This window comes from Vidua macroura, chromosome 7, assembly GCF_024509145.1.
Source record: "Vidua macroura isolate BioBank_ID:100142 chromosome 7, ASM2450914v1, whole genome shotgun sequence".
In the NCBI taxonomy this organism is placed as follows: Eukaryota; Metazoa; Chordata; class Aves; order Passeriformes; family Viduidae; genus Vidua; species Vidua macroura.
The window spans coordinates 39,861,780-39,887,607 of record NC_071577.1 but is presented as its reverse complement, the minus strand read 5'-3'; the positions used below and the strand labels follow the sequence as shown (position 1 = coordinate 39,887,607).

The 25,828-nt window shown below is 55.3% G+C and overlaps 1 protein-coding gene across 1 annotated transcript in view; it reads right to left on the bottom strand.

The window, feature by feature from the left end:
- Positions 1-25,828, bottom strand: part of KCNJ3 (potassium inwardly rectifying channel subfamily J member 3) — a 36,148-nt gene that overhangs the window by 5,994 nt on the left and 4,326 nt on the right. Inside the window, exon 2 of the mRNA XM_053982949.1 lies at positions 24,768-24,984. Within this exon, the coding sequence (XP_053838924.1) occupies positions 24,768-24,984 (217 nt within the window). The remainder of the gene's footprint in view (positions 1-24,767; positions 24,985-25,828) is intronic.

The window sequence follows — 25,828 nt, the reverse complement described above, 5'->3', positions numbered from 1 at the left end:
TCTAGAGCTCACCATAAATTGCCTTGAAAAGAATGCCAGCCCTGTTATTTATCCCATTTGATTCCCAAGCTTGGCCGCTGCCTGGGAAATCACGGATCATTAATCAGCTTTTAACAGCCCCCCCTGCCCTGGGAGAGGCCTCAGCAGCAATTCTGGCACCCAAAGGCTCCGTGGCTCTTTTCCCTCTCCAAAGGAATGCCAGAAATGTCACCTTCAGCTGCTGGAATGCAGTTTGCTGGACACAGGGACACCGGGTGTCCTTCCCAATGGGGAAAAGTTCATCCTCATCGGTGGGGAAAGAGGGAATTAATTGGGAATTGCAGCGACTCAGCAGCACAGGGTCCCAACGGCCACAAAAAGGGAATCTCTGTGTCCTAGGATTGGGAGGAAGAGGCATCTCCAGCAGGAATTCCTGGCCAAAAGGCACAAATACCCTTCTTTTTTGTCAGGTTTTTACCTTTTTCCTTAGGAAGAGCTCCTGCCCTGCAGGTTAAAACCCCCGGGGCTGAGCTAGGAGATCCTCCCTGTGCATTCTGGGGGGATGATCTGCCTCAAACCCGCAGCTTACCTGTAAAACCTCCAAAATACCAGTTAAAAAATCAATCACACAGCAAAGTTTGATGAACTTCTGCCAACTGAGCTAATTCAGAATGGCAACTTAAGGCCCATGAAGGGAAGAGTGAAGCCTGACTGATACGAAGACACACAACGCTCGCCCCTCTGCTCTTGTAGGGCTGAGGGAGGATTTGCTGCTGCAAGGGAAAAGGGATCCCACAGCAGCCTCTCCTCTCCCAGGAGTGCAGGGGAAATGATGGATCTTGGGATGGTTTGGGTCAGAGGGGAAAGCAAGGATCAGCCCATTCCACCCCTGCTGTGGGCAGGGACACCATCCCAGGCTGCTCCAAGGGATCCAGGAGCAGCTTCACCCCAAACGCGGCGACAGCAGCGGGTTCATCCCGTTTACCCAAGGAAAACTGATAAAAGGGACAGCTGCTAAAGGGGATATCCTGATGTTCACGGTGACAGAGGGCTGAGCCCTGCAATCAGCCAGAAATGGGGCCAAAAACGGGGCTCAACCCCCAAAGCAGGAGCGCCCCAGCTGCCAGGCTCTCCCCGTGCCCCGGCACTGCTTTTCCATGGCAGTTCAGCTGCCAGGCTGGGAAAGGCACAGCCCGCCAGGAGAGCTCCTGCACGGCACAGACAGAGCGTGGGGAGGCAGCTCCAGCACCTCCAGCTCCCCGGCAGCAGCAGCCAGAGCTATTTCTGGCACAAACCTTTCCCCAGCACCACGGCAAGGCTGGTCCTTGATTAAAGCGATGACGGCTTGGAGTGCGCCAGAATGTTCTGGCAATCCGTGGCCGGGGAGCTGGGAATGTTCCCCTGGAGAGGGGAGGGATACAGGGAGAGCTCAGAGCCCTGGGAATGTTCCCCTGGAGAAGGGAAGGCTCCAGGCAGAGCTCAGAGCCCTGGGAATGTTCCCCTGGAGAAGGGAAGGCTCCAGGCAGAGCTCAGAGCAATCCCTGGGAATGTTCCCCTGGAGAAGGGAAGGCTCCAGGCAGAGCTCAGAGCAATCCCTGGGAATGTTCCCCTGGAGAAGGGAAGGCTCCAGGCAGAGCTCAGAGCAATCCCTGGGAATGTTCCCCTGGAGAAGGGAAGGCTCCAGGCAGAGCTCAGAGCAATCCCTGGGAATGTTCCCCTGGAGAAGGGAAGGCTCCAGGCAGAGCTCAGAGCCCTGGGAATGTTCCCCTGGAGAAGGGAAGGCTCCAGGCAGAGCTCAGAGCCCTGGGAATGTTCCCCTGGAGAAGGGAAGGCTCCAGGCAGAGCTCAGAGCCCCTTGCAGGGCCTGAAGGGGCTCCAGGAGAGCTGGAGAGGGACTGGGGACAAGGGATGGAGGGACAGGAGCCAGGGAATGGCTCCCACTGCCAGAGGGCAGGGATGGCTGGGATACTGGGAATTCCTGGCTGGGAGGGTGGGGAGGCAATTTTTCCACTTTGGTTAAAGAGAAAAAAAAACCCCAGCATTTCTTGAAATGGAAGACAAAATATGTCCTAAAAGTACCAACCACAAAAACCCTTTATGAACCCATGGAAATACCACAGAACCCCAGGGTGATCTGGGCTGGAATTTGATTAAAGACCATCTAATTCCCAGCCACGGGCAGGGACAGCTTTCATTATCCCAGGGTCCTCCAAGCCCTGTCCAGCCTGGTCTGGGACACTTCCAGGGATCCAGGGGCAGGCACAGCTGCTCTGGGAATTTGAATCCCTGGGAATTCCAACACACACAGATTTAACACGGGAAGTCTGTGTGCAAAAGGGAACCAGGATGATCTCCACGATCCCTTCCAACCCCAACCATTCCACGATCCCATGCTCCCGTGGCTCCAGACCACGCTCCTGTCAGTCAGACATGGTTTTATCCCCAACACTTTATTTCTCCTCACCCTGAGGAGCAATCCAGGCTCCTGGCCTGCTCCTCAATTCAGCCACCTTGTTTATCTCCATTCCATAAATACCCCCTGCGTTATTCCCACTGTCCTCCCGGAGCATTCCTGACATTTAAACAGAGCCATGACACCAAAGGTATTTTCCTTATCAGCCAGGCCTCTTCCAGGGGCACTTTCCAATCCTCACACCCCCAGATTTCCCTGGCACCCTCAGCAGCTCATCCTGGTGTTTGCCAGGACCACCCAAATCACAGCAGGTTTCCAAAATCCCATGGAATCAGCACAGGAAAGCACATCCTGCTCCTGCTCCCACATCCAGGCACGCAACGGGCTGCTGGCAGGTGAGGAACCTGCTGGTTTTTGTACCAAAAAAAGAGGGGAAAAGGAGAGCTTGGCAGCCAACAGGGCTGCCCCTCCAGGCCTGGAGCGGGGCTGTCCATCCTTTGGGAAAAGCAGAGGCAGGAGCAGTTATCTGGATCAAACATTCCATGCAATAACACGCATTCCACGCAATAATTAATCCTGGCTGAGAAGCCGCCTTGCTATTTTTATCCTCTCCTGAATTTTTTTTTTTTTTTTTTAAATCCAACCCCAGGCTCCGCTCCCTTCCTCCTCCCTACGGCCGGAATGCGTCAGGGCCGATCCCTGCAGCTCCTTCCTGGGAGCAGGCTCCTTTCCCAGAGCCATCTGCCACCTCCCCAGGATTGCATCACTCCCCTCCCACCCGGCTGGGACTGAGTCAGCAGCGCCAGGAGGGCAGCACTGCACTCCCTGCTCCACACAGCCCCTGCCAGGGGGGGAAAGGGATGGAGGGAGGAGAGGTGGCAATGGGTCCCCTCTCCTCGGGTGGGAACATTCCCAGGCAGCTGGGGAAGTGGGGAAATGGGCTTGGGAATTAATTGCTCGTCCACGCCCTGGAGAAACGCAGTGGGTGCTCTCCAGAGCTCCCATCAGCCCCAAGGATTCCCAGATTTTTCCCGACAGCGCAGCCCTACGGAAACATTCCTTACGCTGAACAGAGAATCCCAGACTGGCTTGGGTTGGAAGAGGAATCAAGGATCATCCCATTCCACCCCTGCAGCCTCCCACTGCCCCAGGCTGCTCCAAGAACTGTCCAACCTGGCCTGGGACACTGCCAGGGATCCAGGGCAGCCACAGCTGCTCTGGGAACCTGTGCCAGGAGAAAACTCCTTCATGGAAAGGGCTCTCCCCATCCCTGGAGGAATTCCAAAGGACATGGGGCTGTGGTGGCCTGGGAAGTCTGGGAATGGTTGGACTCCATGGTCTCAGAGGGATTTTCCTAAAATAAAAAGAGCTGGTTCTGCTTTTCATGGAATTTGGGCTCCAAAGTGGAGCTGGAAATGAAGGGATCCATTTGTATCTCAATGTTGGGAATGATGGGGAAGAGCCATGGGGAGAAAGGGATGTTCTGCTAAATCCCAGGAGACTGGTGGAGGTCAGAGCAACACCTGAGGGAAGTCTGGGGAAAAGAGTGAGAAAAGGGGAAAAAAAAAAAAAAATATATATATATTTACAATAATTTCTGCTCTCCAGACGAGAACATTCTCATGGCGAGGCTGGGCCCAGCCCTCCCCTCCCCTCTCCCAGCCACTCCTCCAAACACCCACCCGGCCATATGGGCTCAGCACCAAAATAGAGCTTCCCTCTGCAGCCCCAAAAACACCCCGAGGGATCCAGAGACGCCTGCCTGGATGGAAAATCCAGCTCTCCTCACGTGGAAAGGGAAAATTTACTGGGGTGGACACAGGGCCACACGGGCAGAGCATTCCTGGCCTCCAGGACCTGGGGACGTTCCCCGAGTGCTGCCAGAGGGAGAGCTGCTCCACGCCAGCATCCCTGCCTGCAGCCACCCCATGGAGAAAGGGTGGCTGGGGGGCTGATTTAAATGGAACAGAAAGTCAGCAGCCACTTTCTGAGCTGGAAATAATCTGTACCAACGTCAGGGTCGGCACAGAGAGGGGATCGTCGGCCTCTGATTGTCCAGAGAAGTTGTGGAATCCCCATCCCTGGAAGTGTCCAAGGTCGGACGGGGCTTGGAGCACCCAGGGATAGGGGAAGGTGTCCCTGACACCTGGAGGAGCTTTAGGGTCCCTTTCCAGCCAAACCAGCCTGGGATTCCATGATTTGCAGCAGGCAGCACGGGGCTGTGCTTGGGAATAACCTCTCGGGATTTGGTGCTGCTGCTTTCACGCAGGGACTGATTTGTTGGATCCCTTAAAGCACTGAATGTTGTGAGGCCATCACTTCATGCCCAGAACTGCTTCCAACACAGCTGCTCTGCCATTCCTGCTCCTCGCCCGCAGCCTCAGCTTGGCCAAGGAATTCAAGGGGAGACCCCCCCCTCAAATCCATCATGGGAGAGGGAAAACAGCCAGAGCCGTGCCAGAGGGGGCTGGGATGGATTTCAGGGAAAGGCTCTTCCCCCAGAGGTGCTGGCACTGCCCAGGCTCCCCAGGGAATGGGCACATCCCCAAGAGCTCCAGGAGGGTTTGGACAGTGCTCCAGGGGTGCTCAGGGTGGGATTTTGGGGTGTCTGTGCACGATCCTGTGGCTCCCTTCCAGCTCTGACACTCCACAATTCTATGCACACCTCACTCAGCACCCCCTCCCCATTTAAAACCAGCATTTATAAATCAGTACCCCCCAACATTTAAACTCCTGGAGAACACGGACTGCACTCCCGTGCTGCCAGGCTGTCCCAGGGGGGGACCCCAGAGCCTGCAAAAGGGATCTCTGCCCCTGGCAGCCCCCAGCCTCCTGCTCCGAGCCATCCTGCTGCTCCTCTGTGCCCAGCGAGCTGCTGAGGCTGTGCTCGGGCAGCTTTTCCAGCTCCTCACCCATCTGCCTGGCACTGGGACCACCCCCGCTGCCATTCCCGGCGTCTCCCAGGCTGGAACAGCTCCTGCCACGTCCCTCAGAGCCAGGCAGGGCTGGAACTCCACCTCCCCTGGACCAAACGCGGATTGTGGCACCAGGAGGGGCTGGCACACGCTCCCTGCCTGACCCCAGCAGCACACAGACCCCCGGCAAAGGGAGGAGCAGAGCTGCCAGCCCTGTGGGATCGGCTGGCAGCCGGGATTTTGGGGCTGCAAGAGGCTCCTCAGGAACCCGCACCCTCCTTGCTGGGCCACAGATAGGAATAGATGCAAATATCATGGAGTGACAGACTCCCAGGGTGGTTTGGGTTGGGAAGGACAGTAAATCCCATCCCATCCCACCCCCTGCCACGGGCAGGGACACCTCTCACTGTCCCAGGCTGCTCCAGCCTGGCCTGGGACGCTCCCAGGGATGGGGCAGTTCCCCCTTCCCCTGCAGCGAGCAGAGATCTCACCGGGACCTCCCCAGCCTGGAAAACCTTTTCCCCTAGGAAAAAATTCCCAAACAGCATCTCCACGCCCTCAGCAATTCCAGGTTGGATTCTCCCCCTTGGGAGAGATTTTCCTGACCCCCCCCCAGGTGAGCCAGGAGCAGCACCAGGTGCTCAACATCCCCCAGCTGCTGCCCCATGCGCAGCATCCTCAAAGCTCTCCCTGAGGAGAGCCAACATCCCTCCACACCTGGGGTGAGGATCCCAAACCCCACAGGCCCCACAGCTCCTGCAGCAGGGGCAGGTGACAACACCTGGGGTGAGGATCCCAAACCCCACAGGCCCCACAGGCCCCACAGCAGGGGCAGGTGACAACACCTGGGGTGAGGATCCCAAACCCCACAGCTCCTGCAGCAGGGGCAGGTGACAACACCTGGGGTGAGGATCCCAAACCCCACAGGCCCCACAGCAGGGGCAGGTGACAACACCTGGGGTGAGGATCCCAAACCCCACAGGCCCCACAGCAGGGGCAGGTGACAACACCTGGGGTGAGGATCCCCAAACCCCACAGCTCCTGCAGCAGGGGCAGGTGACAACACCTGGGGTGAGGATCCCAAACCCCACAGGCCCCACAGCTCCTGCAGCAGGGGCAGGTGAGGCTCAGAGCTGTGGGATGCTGCTCCCTCCCTGTGGCTCCCAGGCTGGTTCAGATCCCAGGGTGGCACAGGGAGATCGTTTCCTGCAGCGTGGGCAGGAGGGAGGGAGGGAGGTGATCCCGAGCCCATCCCGCAGCCAGGGAAGGTTAATTTTAATTAGGGCCCACGTCCCTGGGGATGTGCTGCCATCCAGCAGGCTCGTTATTCCCAGGAGGATCAATCCAATCTGCCACATCCCAGCCTGAGCTGCACAAATACCCACGTGCCTGCCAGGGGTTTCTAATTTTACATCCCAGCCTTGCCTGCCATCCCCATGGTGCTGATTTAGCTCTCCCCAGGCTGGATTAAAAGCCTCCTCTGGAGCATTTCTGCCCTTGTAGGGAAAACGATGCCTTTCACCCCCTGCAGGTTTCAGAGGCAGCTTGGAATGGATGACACTGGCAATTCCGGCCAGGGCTCTTTGCCTTTTCCCATCCCACAGGCCAGGGGGCTGCTTTGCTTCCAGGGACCTTAAATCCCATCCCATTCCAGCCCTGCCATGGCCAGGGACACCTGCCTCTGCCCCAGGCTGCTCCAGCCTGGCACTGGACGCTTCCAGGGATGGAATAACCTGTGCCAGGGCAGCCCCACCCTCCCAGCCAGGAATTCCCAATATGGATCCATCCCTGCCCTCTGGCAGTGGGAGCCATTCCCTGTCACTTCTTGTCCCAGGTGCCTCTCCACTCCTCCTGGAGCCCCTTCTGGAAGTGTCCAAGGCCAGGCTGGACAGGACTTGGAGCACCCTGGGATGGTGGAAAGGGGCAGGGGTGGACTGGGATGGGCTCTAAGAGCCCTTCCCACCCAACCCAGCCTGAAATTCTGTGATTCACATTCTTAAAGCTGTCTGGGTAAGGAGCCACTGCTGCTCATTTTCCCCAGCTTTTCCCAACCCCCATCATTCCCAGTTTGGGATGAGCAGGGAGGAGGCCCCGAGGCAGGAAGCCGCAGCCACCCCACCCCATCATCCCAGCCCTTCCACAGCCCCAGAGGGCATTCCGCAGGGAATTCCCTTGGCAGCAGCACCCCCAGAGCCCCCCAAACCCAGCTGCTCCAAAGCACACCTGGCCCAGCCCCACCTCGGTGCTCCCAGCGCTGGGATGGTGGATCCCACTCCCTGAAAATCACTAATTGCTTTGTTTGTGTTGTCGGGGTTCTCGGGCTGATCTGCTCAGCGCTAATGAGCCATTAACTGCCAATTAGGAGCCTCTCTCGGAGCAGAGCTCTAATTCCAGGCAGTTTCTGCTGATGAATTAATTGCCAGGTGAGCTCAGCTCAGCCCCAGAGCCCAGCAGCAGCCGGGGAATGGCATTCCCTGAACGCTGCTCCCAGCGTGGGCTGGGTGGGGAGGGATCTCCAAACCCATCCCAACCAGCCCTGCCACGCCGGGGACACGTCCCACTGTCCCAGGCTGCTCCAGCCCGGCCCTGGACACTGCCAGGGATCCAGGGGCGGCCACAGCTTCCCTGGGAATTCTATTCCAGGGCTTCAGCATCCTCAGAGCCAGGAGTTCCTTCCCAAGATCCCGTCTACAGTGGAAATGTGGGATGCTTTCGCGGGCATCACGGCCCAAGCCACAACTCCAGGCATGTTCTTCATGCAGCTTTTAAATTATTAGCCTCTTCCAGGTAAAAAAAAAAAAAAAAAAAGGAAAATCCCCTTTTTTTTCTGGCTGAGGTCCAAAGCACTCCATGAATTTTTCCAAGTTTTCCAGCCCTGCCTGGCTCTGGCTGCTGAGCAGCACTGGGAGGAGCAGCCACGGGCAGGGAAATCGAGGGGAATATGGAATATAAATATATAAATCCCAGCTCCTCCACCACACGCAGTCAGCAGCGTTTGTTCCACTGGGGGAAATTCCATCCCCAGCTCCGTGCCCCGGGGATTCAAAGTGTCTGCAGCACAAGCAGGAGCAGGAAAGGCTCCAGGGGGACACTGGGAACGTGCTCAGCACCCCGGGACAAACGACGGGAAGGGTAACGCTGTGGGATTCAGAGGGAAAAGGGGTGGATCATTCACAGGGACCCGAGTGTGGGAGCTCGGAGAGCTCTGGGTTTGCTTTGACCTGGGACTGGGAGCCACAGCCCCACAGCTGCTGCTGAGCCAAGCACAGGATCCAGGACATCACGCCCGGAATCCCAGGATCCCCAGGCTGGAAAAGCCTTCCAAGGTCAACCTGTGCCCGACCCCCACCTTGTCACCCAGCCCAGGGTCAGATGGGACACTGGCAAGGAATTCCTGCCTGGCAGGGTGGGCAGGGGCTGGGCTGGAATTCCCAGAGCAGCTGTGGCTGCCCCTGGATCCCTGGCAGTGCCCAAGGCCAGGCTGGACAGGGCTGGGAGCAGCCTGGGACAGTGGGGGGTGGCCCTGCCATGGCAAGGGTGGCACTGGGTGGGATTTAATGTCCCTTCCCGCCTTGGAGGGGGCATTATCCAAGATAAAAGTTACCATTCCATGATCCTGTGATTCCCTGATCTTTACTGCCCTTGCACTGACAACGTATTTTAAATTTAAGCATGAACATATTTTAAATTTAAGCATGAACATATTTTAAATTTAAACACGTCCTGATTCTTGGTTACGCCGATCCCAAAAACATTCCAGAAGCCCCAGCCAGCCCCACGGCAGATCCCTGGGGAAGCCACAGCCAGGACACAGAGCAGGAAGATGGAGAGAGCCCTCCCTGGGACACGGAGCCCTCCCAGCTCCTAAATCACAATCAGTGCTGCCTGTCCCGGGTTATTTATCCCGGAGCTGTGTCCTGAGGGAAGTGCCTGCAGCCACAGATCAATATCTTAACGAGGAGAGGAAATCTCAGCAGGAAAATTGCTGAGGTTTGGCTCCGGCTCCATTCATCTCTGCACCTCTGGCTTGTCTTTCCCAGTGGAGCAGGAGGTGATTCCTGAGGGGATTGGGGTGCCCCACTCACCCCAGAGCAGCTCTGGGACCTCTCAGCATCCCAAAGTCACCACTGCCACGAATCCCAGAGCACGGAATGGGTTGGGAAGGAGCCCTAAATCCCATCCCATGCCAGCCCTGCCATGGCAGGGACACCTCCCACTGCCCCAGGCTGCTCCAGCCTGGCCTTGGGCACTGCCCTTCCCAATATCCCATCGAAATCAACCCAATCCTTCAGTTTAAAGCCATTCCCTCTTGTCCCTGTCACACAGTGGCTCCTTGAATCATCATCCTTTCTGACAAACCCTGAGCAGAACGAATCCTTGTAGGCAATACATGGAATAAATCCAGAACAAGGACAGGAATTCCAGCAGGAGGGGCAGGGCAGAGGCACGGGAGCAGATCCAGGAGCTGGATGAGCAGAGGGTGATTCCAGCCCAGGCTGGCCACAGCCTCACACAGGTAAGGGCTGACCCAGCTCTGCCCCACAGTCAGTGGATCTCCAGATAAACTGAGCATTTTCCCATCTGGGGCATTTCCATGGAGCATTTTCCTGTCTGGGGGCACAGCTGTTTGTTTCCTTTGGTGTTTTTTTAATCCTGCCAGTGCTGAACGCAGAGGCAGCCACAGCTGCTCCAGGGCCTCTCCTGGCAGGAGATTCCCAATCTCCCAGCCATCCCTGCCCTCTGGCAGTGGGAGCCATTCCCTGGCTCCTGTCCCTCCATCCCTTGTCCCCAGTCCCTCTGCAGCTCTCCTGGAGCCCCTTCAGGCCCTGCAAGGGGCTCTGAGCTCTGCCTGGAGCCTTCCCTTCTCCAGGGGAACATTCCCAGGGCTCTGAGCTCTGCCTGGAGCCTTCCCTTCTCCAGGGGAACATTCCCAGGGCTCTGAGCTCTGCCTGGAGCCTTCCCTTCTCCAGGGGAACATTCCCAGGGCTCTGAGCTCTGCCTGGAGCCTTCCCTTCTCCAGGGGAACATTCCCAGGGCTCTGAGCTCTGCCTGGAGCCTTCCCTTCTCCAGGGGAACATTCCCAGCTCTCCCAGCCTGGCTCCAGAGGGGCTCCAGCCCTGGAGCAGCTCGTGGCTCCTCTGGGCTCTCTCCAGCAGCTCCAGGTCCCTCTGATGTCGCAGCCCAGGGCTGGGGCAGCTCTGCAGGTGGGGTCTCACCTGAGCACGGGGGCAGAGGGGCACAATCCCCCTTTTCTGCATGTCCCAGACTCCAGAGGCACCTGGACACGCCGACCCAGTGCCCTGCTCCTGCAGCCCCACCCCAGATTTGGTGTGAAATGCTGGGGGTTCATCCCCAGCACCCCCAGCACAGGGCTGAGCCTCTGCTGGGAGCTCTGGGGTTTGCTCATCTCTGCTCCGTGTGCCCAGGAGCTGCAGAGAGTCCCTGAGGCTGGAAAACAAGGACAAGGAGCCTGCAGTAAATATTGCAATTAGAGGAGGGAGCTGTTCCCAGCACCCCCAGAGCCTCTCCCAGGGCTGGAATGGCACACACAGCTCCAAACCTTGGGAAGCCCCGCAGGGTCACTCATGGGCTTCCTTTGGACTCCCAGGTGAACTCAGCACCACGATCTTCCCTGGCTGCCCCCAGGGGCAGCTCAACAAAAAGGGACAGCCTTTGTCTCCATCCCGCAGGAAAGGGGCTGGGATCAGCCAAGGAGTGGGCAGGGCTGCAGCCCCCCACCCCTTTGTGCTGCCCCTGCTCCCCAAACCCCAAAAACTCCCCAAAAGCTCCCCAAACCCCAAAACCCCCCAAAAACTCCCACAAACCCCACAAACCTCAAAACCCCCCAAATCCCACAAACCTCCAAACCCCACAAACCCCCCAAACCCCACAAACCCCCCAAACCCCAAAACCCACCAAATCCCACAAACCTCCAAACCCCAAAAACTCCACAAACCCCACAAACTCCCCAAACCCCACAAACCCCCCAAACCCCAAAAACTCCCACAAACCCCAAAACCCCCCAAACCCCACAAACCCCCCAAACCCCCCCAGACCACAAAACCCCCCCAAACCCAGCCCAGGGCACAGGGGAGGGCGGCAGGAGGAGCCCCCAGCCCTGCAGGCTCTCTGCAGCCCGAGCACAGCTTTCCCCTCCATGGATTCCCAATTCCTCCTGACGTTTTGGATGACTCTCCCGGAATGTCCCAGCGTTTTGCCCACGCCGGGCCTCTCCCCCTTCTCCTGCCAACCCCTTTTATCATCACTGAGCTTGGATTGTGTAACACACCAGGAGCTAAACCAGCGCCTTTCCCTTCAGCCTCACCTGAAAATCAGCCCGGGAAGCACCAGCAGGCACAAAGCAGGGCCCAAACTACAACTGGTTTATGTCACCCGTAAACTGGGAGTGCCCAGCTGGGGCCAAGCCGGCTGCAAAAGTGTCAGAGAGGAAAAACAACAAGGCCAGATTCGGGTCCTTCCCTTAGCATGAGGTGTGGATGTTTGGGAAGGGGCTGGGCTGGGATGGAAGAGAGAGGCTGGGAGGGAAATGGGGCTGGGGAATTCCTGAGGGAGCTGGGAAGGGGCTGGAGAATTCCTGAGGGAGCTGGGAAGGGGCTGGGGAATTCCTGAGGGAGCTGGGAAGGGGCTCAGCCTGGAGCAAAGGAGGATCCAGGAGGGAAAAGCTCTGCAGCAGAGCCCTCCCCAAACTTCCCGCACTTTTTTTTCCCCTCATGTTTTCTCCAATTTTTGATTTTCCCCTCATGGCAGGGGAGACCCTGAGGGGCTGGAGCCGGGCCAGGGAAGGGAACGGAGCTGGGAAGGGACTGGAGAATTCCTGAGGGAGCTGGGAAGGGGCTGGGGAATTCACTGAGCTCGGTGCAGCTTGGATTGTGTAACATACCAGGAGCTAAACCAGCGCCTTTCCCTTCAGCCTCACCTGAAAATCAGCCCAGGAACCACCAGCAGGCACAAAGCAGGGCCCAAACTACAACTGGTTTATGTCACCCGTAAACTGGGAGTGCCCAGCTGGGGCCAAGCCGGCTGCAAAAGTGTCAGAGAGGAAAAACAGCAAGGCCAGACTCGGGTCCTTCCCTTAGCATGAGGTGTGGATGTTTGGGAAGGGTCTGGGATGGAAGAGAGGGGCTGGGAGGGAAATGGGGCTGGGAAGGGGCTGGGGAATTCCTGAGGGAGCTGGGAAGGGGCTCAGCCTGGAGCAAAGGAGGATCCAGGAGGGAAAAGCTCTGCAGCAGAGCCCTCCACAAACTTCCCACACTTTTTTTTTCCCCTCACGTTTTCTCCCACTTTTTAATTTTCCCCTCATGGCAGGGGAGACCCTGAGGGGCTGGAGCAGGGCCAGGGAAGGGAACGGAGCTGGGAAGGGACTGGGGAATTTCTGAGGGAGCTGGGAAGGGGCTGGAGAATTCCTGAGGGAGCTGGGAAGGGGCTCAGCCTGGAGCAAAGGAGGATGCAGAGGGATCTTTTCCCTCTCTGGAATTCCCTGCCAGGAGGGGACAGCCAGGGAGATTTGGGATCATCCCAGGAAACAGGGACAGGAGGAGAGGGAACGGCCTCAGGCCGGCCCAGGGGAGCTCAGGGTGGAATCTGGGGAAATTCCTTCATGGAAAGGTGCTCAGGTGGAGCCCCCATCCCTGCAGGGATTTTTTTTTTGTGCTCCTTGCCCCACAGCACATCCCGCTTCCCAGAGAATTCCAGGGGTTCAAAACCCTCAAAAGGCAGCAGAACCCCAGAGTTCACCACGAGGAGAGCTCGGGGCTTTGTGCCTTTCCAAAAGGAGACGTCAAATGTGGCCGCTCAGGGATTGCAACCACTGCCCTGGGAAGGCCAGGTCAGCTGGAATCATGGAATTCCAGAAGGGTTCGGGCTGGAAAAGCCTCTCAGAGCATCGAGTCCAACCATCCCCAGGCCGTGAAATCCCCCCAGGGATGGGGACTCTGTGCCAGGCCTGGACAGCCCTAGCCATGAAGAAATATTCCCAAATATCCAACCTAAACCTCCCCTGGAGCAAGCTAAGGCCATTCCCAAGCCTGATCCCTCAGGAGAGCGAGCCCGTGAGGAAGCAGCTGGGAGGGAGCTGGAATATTTAACACCCCCTCGTTGTGCAGAGCTGGAAATAAAGAATAACAAACACCAAAGCATCCAGGCCAAGGAACAGGTATCCGTGGAAAAGCCAGCTGGGCATTCCTGGCAGGACTGGAGCAGCACATCTGCCCGAGGCACGGACCCTGCTGCCCATTATTGAAACAATAAATAAATAATACTGAGGAGGGATCAGTGGGCTGCTGACAAAAACCTCTGACAGCAGCATCCATAATTCACTGAGGGCAAATATCCAGGGAAAGCTGCACTGCCAGAGGATCCAGGAGGCAAATAAGGAGTGGGAAGAAGTTGCTACAGAGAAAAAATGGCTGGGATTTCAATATAATGAAGGATTCAAGGAGCCACTGCCTGAAAAGGACAGGAGGGAATGGCTTTAAATGGAAGGATTTAGGTTGATTTAGGTGGGATATTGGGAAGGAATTCCTGGCTGGGAGGGGGGGCAGGCCCTGGCACACGTTCCCAGAGAAGCTGTGGCTGCCCCTGGATCCCTGGAAGTGACCAAGGCCAGGCTGGATGACCTGGAATAGTGGGAGGGAATGGGATGGGATTTAAGGTCCTTCCATCCCAAACCATTCCAGGATCCTGTGAATCAGCACCACTGGAGCAGTGCAGGGTTTTATCTGTCCACGGATTTCTCCAGGAGGAGCAGTCTGGGGCTATATTTAGCCAGCAGCATCTCCACATCCCAGCACGCCAGGAGAAATTCCAGCCCTCTGCCTTCCCCTTTCCCACCCCAGCGTTCCCAAACCCCTTCTCCAGCTGCAGCAGGACAGCTCCCAGAGGAGCTGGACATTCCCTTTTCCCTGCTCTACCCCCCCCCATTCCTGGCAGCAGGTGCAGATCCACGGCAGAGATGGAGTTTTGGTGCTCCCAAAACGATGGTTCCTGCTCAGGCTCCCACAGAGATCCCTGGAAAAACGGGGCTCCGTGAGGAGCCTGCTGCTCCAGAGCCTGCTGTGGGAGCAGCACAAGGAGCTGCTCAGGCAGAAGGAATTCTGCTCGATGGAGCGTGAGCAGGGAATTCTGGCAGAGCTGATTTCAGCTCAGGCACCGCTCACTGGGGTCATCCACGGGGAAAGGGAAAGGGGAAAAGGGAAGGGAAAGGGAAAGGGAAAGGGAAAGGGAAAGGAAAAGGAAAAGGAAAAGGAAAAGGAAAAGGAAAAGGAAAAGGAAAAGGAAAAGGAAAAGGAAAAGGAAAAGGAAAAGGAAAAGGAAAAGGAAAAGGAAAAGGAAAAGGAAAAGGAAAAGGAAAAGGAATGGAAAGGAAAAAGGGAAAATGGAAAAGGGAAAAGGGAAGAAAGGGAAAGGAAAAGGGAAAAGAAAAGAAAGGGAAAGGAAAAGAAAGGGAAAGGAAAAGAAAGGGAAAGGAAAAGAAAGGGAAAGGAAAAGAAAGGGAAAGGAAAAGAAAGGGAGAGGGAAAAGGGAAAAAAGGGAAAGGGAAATAAATGGAAAGGGAAAAGAAAGGGAAAAGGAAAAAGGGAAAAGGGAAAAGGGAAAGGAAAAAGGGAAGAAAGGGAAAGGAAAAGAAAGGGAAAAAGGAAAAGAAAGGGAAAAAGGGAAAAGGGAAGGGGAAGCTCCTGCCCAGCTCTGGGTCAAAACCACTCCCAGTTTTCTCTCCTGGGCCTCCAAAGAGATCTCAGGGAGAAAAGGAGGGAGCAGGAAGGCCTGATGCAGGAAAAATGGGGATTTGGGGGAATTGCTGCCTCCAGCAGGAGGAGGGAGCGTTATCCAAGATAAAAGTTATGTAAGGGATGGATCCCAGGATCCCAGACTGGGAGAGACCCTAAACCCATCCCAGTCCAGCTCCCAGTGTGCTCCAGCCTGGCCTGGGGCACCTCCAGGGATTTGTGCTTACCAAACTCTCCTCTGCCACCAGACACTTCCCTGCATTTTCCCAGCACATTCCACCTTTAAAAACCCCTTTTTCCCCTTTTCCAGCAGCTCCAGGGGGGGCAGAAGGAGGCTGGAGCTGAAGGTCCCAGTGCCAGGAAACCCCGTGTTTGTCCACGTGATCAGAAAATATTGGATTTTCCACTGACAGATCTCCTGTGACGGCAGCACTGGGAAAAGATCCGCGGGATGTTCAGCCCTGAGAGTTCTAAAGGAATGTTTTGTCATGCTCAGGCTGTGCTTTAAAATATTCACAATAAAAGAAATGCAATTGAAAGCTACTGCCAATATGTGAAGTGCTGAATCCTCTTTTCCTGTCGCCCTCCCATCCAACACACACACACAAAAAAAAATAAAATAAAAAATCCCAAATTCTGAATGGAAAGATAAAAAAAACCACAAATAAATCCAACCCAAACCATTCCAGAATTCCCATATTTTATGTTCCACTTTTAAAGTTGCTGAATTTGTATTGAGATTTCTCACTGACCCTCAGACATCCAAAAAAAAATCCCATTTTAAATGGAATTGAAGGAATCCTGGCAATTTTCAGATCTGTCCCAGCTCTTTGTTCCCTCAAGTTGCTGCATTCTGAGCTGACCCCCATGGATCTGAGAGAACCCTTCCTGTGGCTCCAGAATTCCAGTTTTTTCATGTTTCAAAAAGCAAAACCAGAGGAAAAGGCCTTTGATGCCATCCCTATTTCTTTAATTAAAAAGCCTGGCAAGCTCTGGAGTTCTTTAATCAGCAAATCACGGGAAGAGGCTTCCAAAATAAATTTAATGAGTTTGGAAAACGAATGCACAAACCATTCCTGCAGGGCTTTGTCTGCTTCAGATTCCCATTAATGGCTCATTTCTCAGGAATTTTAGCAGCTTATCAATAAATTGCAGGATAACACAAAATTATAAGGGGTTACATAATCCCAAACACATCCAGAGGCAAATCCCAGCAGGAAAATCCAGGATGAAAGTCAGATTCTCCACAGGAACACTTCCAATGCTGCATCCCAACCATGGGAAATGAGGACAAAAGGTTGGGAAAAGAAACCCTTGGAATGTTCTTCCCAATTCCAGGTTATCCTAATATTGTGGGAGTGGAAGAGACTCCCAAAATAACCCGGAATGAGCAGCAGTGACCCTCAGGAGTCGTCACCAGCTCCGTGTCCATTGGAGCATCTCCACTGGGAAAGGCTCCAAAAAAAATGGGAACAATCCCAGTGCCAGAGTGGGGCTCCTCCAGCTCCTGGGGGCTGGGACTGGGAGGAACTCAGAGCACTCCCCATGCAGGAATTTCAGGTCGTGGAATCATGGAATGCTTTGGGATGGAAGGGACCTTAAATCCCAAGCCCTGACACCTCCCACCATCCCAGTGCTCCAGCCCGGCCTGGGACACCTCCAGGGATCCAGGGGCAGCCACAGCTGCTCTGGGAATTCCAGCCCAGCCAGGAATTCCTTCCCAATTTCCATCTAAATATTCCCACTTTTAGTTTAAAACCATCCCAAGGAATCATCTCCACCATCCTGGGCCGGGACCCCTCCCGTGACTCCTAAAAAATCCCTCAGAGGAGACACTTCCCTGAAGGAAAGGCCTGGCTGGAATGAGGGGAGGGAAGGAGAGCTCAGCCCAGCCCTGCTGCTCTCCCCAGGGAGTTCCAGGAGGATCAGGAGCTCTCAGGGAATTCCAGGAGGATCAGGAGCTCTCAGGGAATTCCAGGAGGATCAGGAGCTCTCAGGGAGCTCCAGGAAGGATCAGGAGCTCTCAGGGAAGTTGAGGAAGGATCAGGAGCTCTCAGGGAATTCCAGAAGGATCAGGAGCTCTCAGGGAATTCCAGGAGGATCAGGAGCTCTCAGGGAGCTCCAGGAAGGATCAGGAGCTCTCAGGGAAGTTGAGGAAGGATCAGGAGCTCTCAGGGAACTCCAGAAGGATCAGGAGCTCTCAGGGAAGTTCAGGAAGGATCAGGAGCTCTCAGGGAACTCCAGAAGGATCAGGAGCTCTCAGGGAACTCCAGGAGGATCAGGAGCTCTCAGGGAACTCCAGGAGGATCAGGAGCTCTCAGGGAGCTCCAGGAAGGATCAGGAGCTCTCAGAGAATTCCAGGAGGATCAGGAGCTCTCAGGGAAGTTGAGGAAGGATCAGGAGCTCTCAGGGAACTCCAGGAGGATCAGGAGCTCTCAGGGAATTCCAGGAAGGATCAGGAGCTCTCAGGGAAGTTGAGGAAGGATCAGGAGCTCTCAGGGAGCTCCAGGAGGATCAGGAGCTCTCAGGGAGCTCCAGGAAGGATCAGGAGCTCTCAGGGAGCTCCAGGAGGATCAGGAGCTCTCAGGGAAGTTCAGGAAGGATCAGGAGCTCTCAGGGAGCTCCAGGAAGGATCAGGAGCTCTCAGAGAATTCCAGGAGGATCAGGAGCTCTCAGGGAAGTTGAGGAAGGATCAGGAGCTCTCAGGGAGCTCCAGGAAGGATCAGGAGCTCTCAGAGAATTCCAGGAAGGATCAGGAGCTCTCAGGGAAGTTGAGGAAGGATCAGGAGCTCTCAGGGAGCTCCAGGAAGGATCAGGAGCTCTCAGAGAATTCCAGGAAGGATCAGGAGCTCTCAGGGAAGTTGAGGAAGGATCAGGAGCTCTCAGGGAATTCCAGGAAGGATCAGGAGCTCTCAGGGAGCTCCAGAAGGATCAGGAGCTCTCAGGGAATTCCAGAAGGATCAGGAGCTCTCAGGGAAGTTGAGGAAGGATCAGGAGCTCTCAGGGAATTCCAGAAGGATCAGGAGCTCTCAGGGAAGTTGAGGAAGGATCAGGAGCTCTCAGGGAGCTCCAGGAAGGATCAGGAGCTCTCAGGGAATTCCAGGAAGGATCAGGAGCTCTCAGAGAATTCCAGGAAGGATCAGGAGCTCTCAGGGAACTCCAGGAGGATCAGGAGCTCTCAGGGAGCTCCAGGAAGGATCAGGAGCTCTCAGAGAATTCCAGGAAGGATCAGGAGCTCTCAGGGAATTCCAGAAGGATCAGGAGCTCTCAGGGAGCTCCAGGAAGGATCAGGAGTTCTCAGGGAATTCCAGAAGGATCAGGAGCTCTCAGGGAGCTCCAGGAGGATCAGGAGCTCTCAGGGAGCTCCAGGAAGGATCAGGAGCTCTCAGGGAGCTCCAGGAGGATCAGGAGCTCTCAGGGAAGTTCAGGAAGGATCAGGAGCTCTCAGGGAGCTCCAGGAAGGATCAGGAGCTCTCAGAGAATTCCAGGAGGATCAGGAGCTCTCAGGGAAGTTGAGGAAGGATCAGGAGCTCTCAGGGAGCTCCAGGAAGGATCAGGAGCTCTCAGAGAATTCCAGGAAGGATCAGGAGCTCTCAGGGAAGTTGAGGAAGGATCAGGAGCTCTCAGGGAGCTCCAGGAAGGATCAGGAGCTCTCAGAGAATTCCAGGAAGGATCAGGAGCTCTCAGGGAAGTTGAGGAAGGATCAGGAGCTCTCAGGGAATTCCAGGAAGGATCAGGAGCTCTCAGGGAGCTCCAGAAGGATCAGGAGCTCTCAGGGAATTCCAGAAGGATCAGGAGCTCTCAGGGAAGTTGAGGAAGGATCAGGAGCTCTCAGGGAATTCCAGAAGGATCAGGAGCTCTCAGGGAAGTTGAGGAAGGATCAGGAGCTCTCAGGGAGCTCCAGGAAGGATCAGGAGCTCTCAGAGAATTCCAGGAAGGATCAGGAGCTCTCAGGGAACTCCAGGAGGATCAGGAGCTCTCAGGGAATTCCAGAAGGATCAGGAGCTCTCAGGGAAGTTCAGGAAGGATCAGGAGCTCTCAGGGAATTCCAGGAAGGATCAGGAGCTCTCAGAGAATTCCAGGAAGGATCAGGAGCTCTCAGGGAACTCCAGGAGGATCAGGAGCTCTCAGGGAGCTCCAGGAAGGATCAGGAGCTCTCAGAGAATTCCAGGAAGGATCAGGAGCTCTCAGGGAATTCCAGAAGGATCAGGAGCTCTCAGGGAGCTCCAGGAAGGATCAGGAGTTCTCAGGGAATTCCAGAAGGATCAGGAGCTCTCAGGGAAGTTGAGGAAGGATCAGGAGCTCTCAGGGAGCTCCAGGAAGGATCAGGAGCTCTCAGGGAGCTCCAGGAAGGATCAGGAGCTCTCAGGGAAGTTCAGGAAGGATCAGGAGCTCTCAGGGAATTCCAGGAAGGATCAGGAGCTCTCAGGGAAGTTGAGGAAGGATCAGGAGCTCCCAGATTCCCTCCTCCCTGCAGGAATTGCCTGGATCCACTTCCCACGTCTTTCCCTCCAAGCAGCCCAAAGCCTGTGCCTGAGGAGGCTAAGGAAAGCAGGAAGGGATGTGGATGCTTCCCAAAATTCCAGTTGCCCTGAGGAGCAGCACGTGAGCTCCATCCAGGCGGGAGGCATCCCAGAGGATCTGCCTGGCTCCTGTTCAGCCAGGGAAGTGTTGGGAAGGGCCATTTCCATCGGCCAGGAACATCCCAGTGGACTCAGCAGGAATCTCCCACAAAAAAACCCCTCCAGTGCCTCGGCAGCCAGGCACAGCCTGATTTCCTGGGAATGTTCCCTCATGATCCCAACCCCCCAGGGCTGGAGCTCAGCAAAGGCAGGGAAGGGAGTTCAAGGAAAAAATTCCCAAGGTGGAGCTGCAAATGCACAGGAAAAGGGAGAGGTGCCTCAGACCATGGATATTCACATTCCTAAATCCCTGTTTATGATAAATGTTGGAGGGATCTGATCCTGGTTGTCACCTGGGAGGGATTTGCAGCACAGGGAAACAGGGGAGGAATGGAATGGGAATAACCTGGGGAATGGGAAGGAAACAGGATCCTTCAATGATTAAAGGAAGGAAAGTCAACAGGAAAATTTCCTTACAAGCACCTGCTGGAGGCTCTGAATCCACAGCAAAGCCAACTCAAACCGTGGAAATTTGGATTCCTAAATCCCTGATTATTATAAATAATGTAAAACAGAGAGGGAGGGACACATCCCTGAATCCTGATCCCGTCAGTGCCTTAAATTCCCTCTCATCTCTCATCCCATCCCTGGAAGGGACCAAGGCCAGGCTGGCCTCATGGATCATCTGGACAAGGTGATCCAGCTGGATTCCCTCCAAATTATTCCACCAAGAGGAAAAAAAAACACCCTGGGATTTGTAAATTTTTAAACTTTTTACAGGTCCTGTCAAAGCTGAGGCTGATCCTTCCATGCCTTCATCCCAGTTCCAGGGTCACATTCCCAGCACCACAGCCAACCTCTCCAAAAGCCCTGAACTAATCCCATTTCTCCCATCCCAGAGGTATCCAGGGATGGGATCCACAGGAAATGCATCCCGTGATTCTCAATGTCGAATGCACATTTTTACCCACGCTTTGCTCATGGATCACTGCACGTTCCCACAGGAAAACCTCAGCTTTTCCAGAGCTTGGGCTTCCAGGGGAAAGATGGGAAATGCAGCATTTGCTGGGAAAGGCCCGGGGCTGAGAGGAGAATCTGGAATTTCCGCAGGATTTAAACCCACGGAGGTGCCCCCTCTTCCCTAAAAACCACAGCACCCCTGGATGAGCTCTCCCTTCCCTCAAATCCAGCCCTGCCCTCTCCTCCTCTTCCCTTTGCTCCCACTGGAAGGTTTTCCCAACCCTCTCATTCCCTCCTGTTTTATCCAGACCCAGCACATTTTGCTCTATTTTGCCCCATTTTCAGCTCAGCTCCCAAAAATAGGTCACAACATTTGGAACCTTATCCCAATTAGGCTTTAAAGACCCAGAAATTCCCTTTTTTTTTGTTGGTTTTTTTGGCCCATTCCCCGTATAATTTCCAGGTTAATAATATTTCCCAAAACAAAGCTGGGCTTTAAAATTCCAAGAGTTGCTTACAAAAGAGATTTCCTTCCCTCCTTTTGTTCGGAATTAATTTTTTTGAGGAATAAAAACAAGAAACCTGCAAGGTGTGGTCTGCAGGTCAGGCCTGCAAGTTTTCCATGAGCTTTCCCAGGGAATTTTTTATGGAAATATCATAAAATTATTAGGGAAGTATCAGGCAGTGTTTAGGGAAATAGCAGAGAGTTTATAGGGAAATGTCAGGGAGGTTTTAGGGAAGTATCTGGGAATTTGGGGTAAATATCAGAAAGTCTTTATGAAAATATCAGGGTTTTTTAGGGAAATATCAAGGAGTTTTTAGGGAAACACCAGGAGGTTTTTAAGGAAGTATCAGGAAATTTTTAGGGAGATATCAGGGAGGTTCAGGGGAAATATCAGGGAATTTTTAGGGAAGCATCAGGGGGGTTTTATAGAAATATCAGGATTTTTTTAGAGAAATATCAGGAAATTTTTTAGAAAAATATCAGGGAGATTTTATGGAGACATCAGGGAGTCTTTATGAAAACACCAAGGAGTTTTTAGAGGAATATCAAGGAGATTTTAGGGAACTATCAGGAGGTTGGTAGGTAAAGATCAGGGGTTTTTTAGGGAAGCATCTGGGGAGGTTTTATGGAAACATCAGGGAGTTTTTAGAGGAATAGCATATAAAATAGGATTTTTTAGAGGAATATCAAGGAGTTTTTAAGGAAGCATCTGGGGGGTTTTATGGAAAAATCAGAGATTTTTTAAGGAAGTGCACGGAGGGTTCCCCTTCCTCTCTCTGGGCTGTGCTCTCCTGCCCTGGGCAAGCAGGGTGGGAGCACTGGGACCCCACAACACGGCCCCAAAAGGGATCAAAGGGGCCCTGAACATCCCCTGTGCCCAGCAGGAGCCCCACATCCCAGCCAGGAGCTCCACATCCCCAGCCCACATCCTGGAGCACCAAAATCCATCCCTGGAGAGAGCCCCAGAGCCAAAATCCATCCCTGGGAGAATCCCAGAGCCAAAATCCATCCCTGGAGAGAGCCCCAGTGCCAAAATCCATCCCTGGGAGAGCCCCAGCACCAAAATCCATCCCTGGAGAGAGCATCAGTGCCAAAATCATCTCCTAGGAGAGAGCCCCAGTGCCAAAATCCATCCCTGGGGAGAGCCCCAGAGCCAAAATCCATCCCTGGGAGAGCCCCAGAGCCAAAATCATCTCCTGGAGAGAGCCCCAGAGCCAAAATCCATCCCTGGAGAGAGCCCCAGAGCCAAAATCCATCCCTGGGAGAGCCCCAGTGCCAAAATCCATCCCTGGAGAGAGCATCAGTGCCAAAATCATCTCCTAGGAGAGAGCCCCAGTGCCAAAATCCATCCCTGGGAGAGCCCCAGAGCCAAAATCATCTCCTGGAGAGAGCCCCAGTGCCAAAATCCATCCCTGGAGAGAGCCCCAGAGCCAAAATCCATCCCTGGGAAAATCCCAGAGCCAAAATCCATCCCCTGGAGAGAGCCCCAGAGCCAAAATCCATGCCCTGGAGAGAGCCCCAGTGCCAAAATCCATCCCTGGAGAGAGCCCCAGTGCCAAAATCCATCCCTGGGAAAATCCCAGAGGCAAAATCCATCCCCTGGAGAGAGCCCCAGTGCCAAAATCATCTCCTGGACAGAGCCCCAGAGCCAAAATCCATCCCTGGGAAAATCCCAGAGCCAAAATCCATGCCCTGGAGAGAGCCCCAGTGCCAAAATCCATCCCTGGAGAGAGCCCCAGTGCCAAAATCCATCCCTGGAGAGAGCCCCAGTGCCAAAATCCATCCCTGGAGAGAGCCCCAGTGCCAAAATCCATCCCTGGAGAGAGCCCCAGTGCCAAAATCCATCCCTGGGAAAATCCCAGAGCCAAAATCCATGCCCTGGAGAGAGCCCCAGTGCCAAAATCCATCCCTGGGAGAGCCCCAGCACCAAAATCCATCCCTGGAGAGAGCCCCAGTGCCAAAATCCATCCCTGGGAGAGCCCCAGCACCAAAATCCATCCCTGGAGAGAGCCCCAGTGCCAAAATCCATCCCTGGGAAAATCCCAGAGCCAAAATCCATCCCCTGGAGAGAGCCCCAGAGCCAAAATCCATCCCTGGAGAGAGCCCCAGTGCCAAAATCCATCCCTGGGATAGTCCCAGCACCAAAATCCATCCCTGGGAGAGCCCCAGTGCCAAAATCCATCCCTGGAGAGAGCATCAATGCCAAAATCATCTCTTTGGAGAGAGCCCCAGAGCCAAAATCCATCCCCTGGAGAGAGCCCCAGTGCCAAAATCCATCGCTGGAGAGAGCCCCAGTGCCAAAATCCATCTCTGGGATAGTCCCAGCACCAAAATTCATCTTCTGGGGACAGCCCCAGTGCCAAAATCCATCCCTGGGAGAGCCCCAGTGCCAAAACCATCTCCTGGAGAGAGCCCCAGTGCCAAAATCATCTCCTGGGAGAGAGCTCCAGCACCAAAATCCATCCCTGGAGAGAGCCCCAGGGCCAAAATCCATCCCTGGAGAGAGCCCCAGGGCCAAAATCCATCCCTGGGAGAGCCCCAGCACCAAAATCCATCCCTGGAGAGAGCCCCAGTGCCAAAATCCATCCCCTGGAGAGAGCCCCAGGGCCAAAATCCATCCCTGGGAGAGCCCCAGCACCAAAATCCATCCCTGGGAGAGCCCCAGTGCCAAAATCCATTCCCTGGGAGAGCCCCAGTGCCAAAACCATCTCCTGGAGAGAGCCCCAGTGCCAAAATCATCTCCTGGAGAGAGCCCCAGAGCCAAAATCCATCCCTGGGAGAATCCCAGAGCCAAAATCCATCCCCTGGAGAGAGCCCCAGAGCCAAAATCCATCCCTGGGAGAATCCCAGAGCCAAAATCCATCCCCTGGAGAGAGCCCCAGAGCCAAAATCCATCCCTGGGAGAGCCCCAGAGCCAAAATCCATCCCCTGGAGAGAGCCCCAGAGCCAAAATCCATCCCCTGGAGAGAGCCCCAGTGCCAAAATCCATCCCTGGGAGAGAGCCCCAGTGCCAAAATCCATTCCCTGGAGAGAGCATCAATGCCAAAATCATCTCCTGGGAAAGAGCCCCAGTGCCAAAATCCATCCCTGGAGAGAGCATCAATGCCAAAATCATCTCCTAGGAGAGAGCCCCAGTGCCAAAATCCATCCCTGGGAAAATCCCAGTGCCAAAATCCATCCCTGGAGAGAGCATCAATGCCAAAATCATCTATTTGGAGAGAGCCCCAGAGCCAAAATCCATCCCCTGGAGAGAGCCCCAGTGCCAAAATCCATCCCCTGGAGAGAGCCCCAGAGCCAAAATCCATCCCCTGGAGAGAGCCCCAGTGCCAAAATCCATCTCTGGGATAGTCCCAGCACCAAAATTCATCTTCTGGGGACAGCCCCAGAGCCAAAATCCATTCCTGGGAGAGCCCCAGAGCCAAAATCCCTCTGCAGAACACCCCACCTCCAGCTGCCTCCAAGCACTCCAAACGTGCCCAGAGCCACGAGGAGCTCCCCGAGCCCCCAGGGCCAGCAGGGAGCACGGAGCCCCCAGGGCCAGCAGGGAGCACGGAGCCCCCAGGGCCAGCAGGGAGCACGGAGCCCCCAGGGCCAGCAGGGAATTCCAGCCGGGATGGCCCCACTCACCCGTGGTCTCGACGATTCCCTCGAGGATGACGACGATCTCGAACTGCTCCGTGTGCATGCTGCGCTGGGACAGGTCGTAGAAGGGGCTCTTGGAGTCGATGACGTGGCAGATGGTCAGGGGGGACACCAGGAAGAGCTGGTCAGCCCCGGTGCTGAAGCCCACGTCCAGCTCCAGCTGATCCAGGGGCAGGAATTCTCCCTCCGGAGTCTGCCGCGACTGCGAGGGACAAGGAGGGGAAGGGACCTTGGAGCTCCTCGTCCCTGCAAGTGCCCCAGGCGAGCTTGGACAAGGCTTGGAGCAGCGTGGGACAGCGAATCCCTGCCCGTGGGATGGGACTGAGAGCCCTTCCCGGCCAGGTGTTCCAGGATTCTGGGATTTCACCGGGGGGAATCGGGAGTTAGGGACTGGCCTGGGGACACGGGGTGAGCTTCAGGGGAGGGGAGCAAACCCTGGAATCCCAGAAAGTCTGGGTTGGAAAAGCCCTCCAAGATCCATTCCCAAGCCCCCAAGTGCCACATCCCAGGCTCTGCAATCCCTCCAGGAATGGGACTCCGCTCCTGCCCCGGGCAGCTGCACCAATGCCTGACCTCCCTTTCCCTTCCCGTGGAAAATCTTTCCCAAGATCCAATCTAGCTCCGGGTTAAATCCCCACAGCGCCACGGCTGCTCTCCCTGCCCGGGCTGCCCGGAATTCCCAGGGGATCCAGCACACCCCTGGCAGCCCCTGTGGGATCCAGGTGTTCCCGGATCCACCTGGGCTGTCCCACGCTCCCAGCTGCTCCCAGGGAATTTAGATGGAATGCCAGAGCTCAGATCCAGAGAATCCAAATTTCCTTTTACGCCTCCCCGAGTCCCGGGAAGAATCCAACCCCAGGCAATTCCAGAGGGAACATTTTGCTAAGGAATGAACCCTGAGTGGCTCCTTTGCTCCGAGCGATGAGGGGGGGAAAACTCCGGAATTCTGAGCGACACCCAAGCTCTTTCCAATCCCAAAAATCCATCCCAAAATCCCCATTACAGCAGAGGCTTTGCACAGATTCCCCACTTTAAGGCTTTGGGGT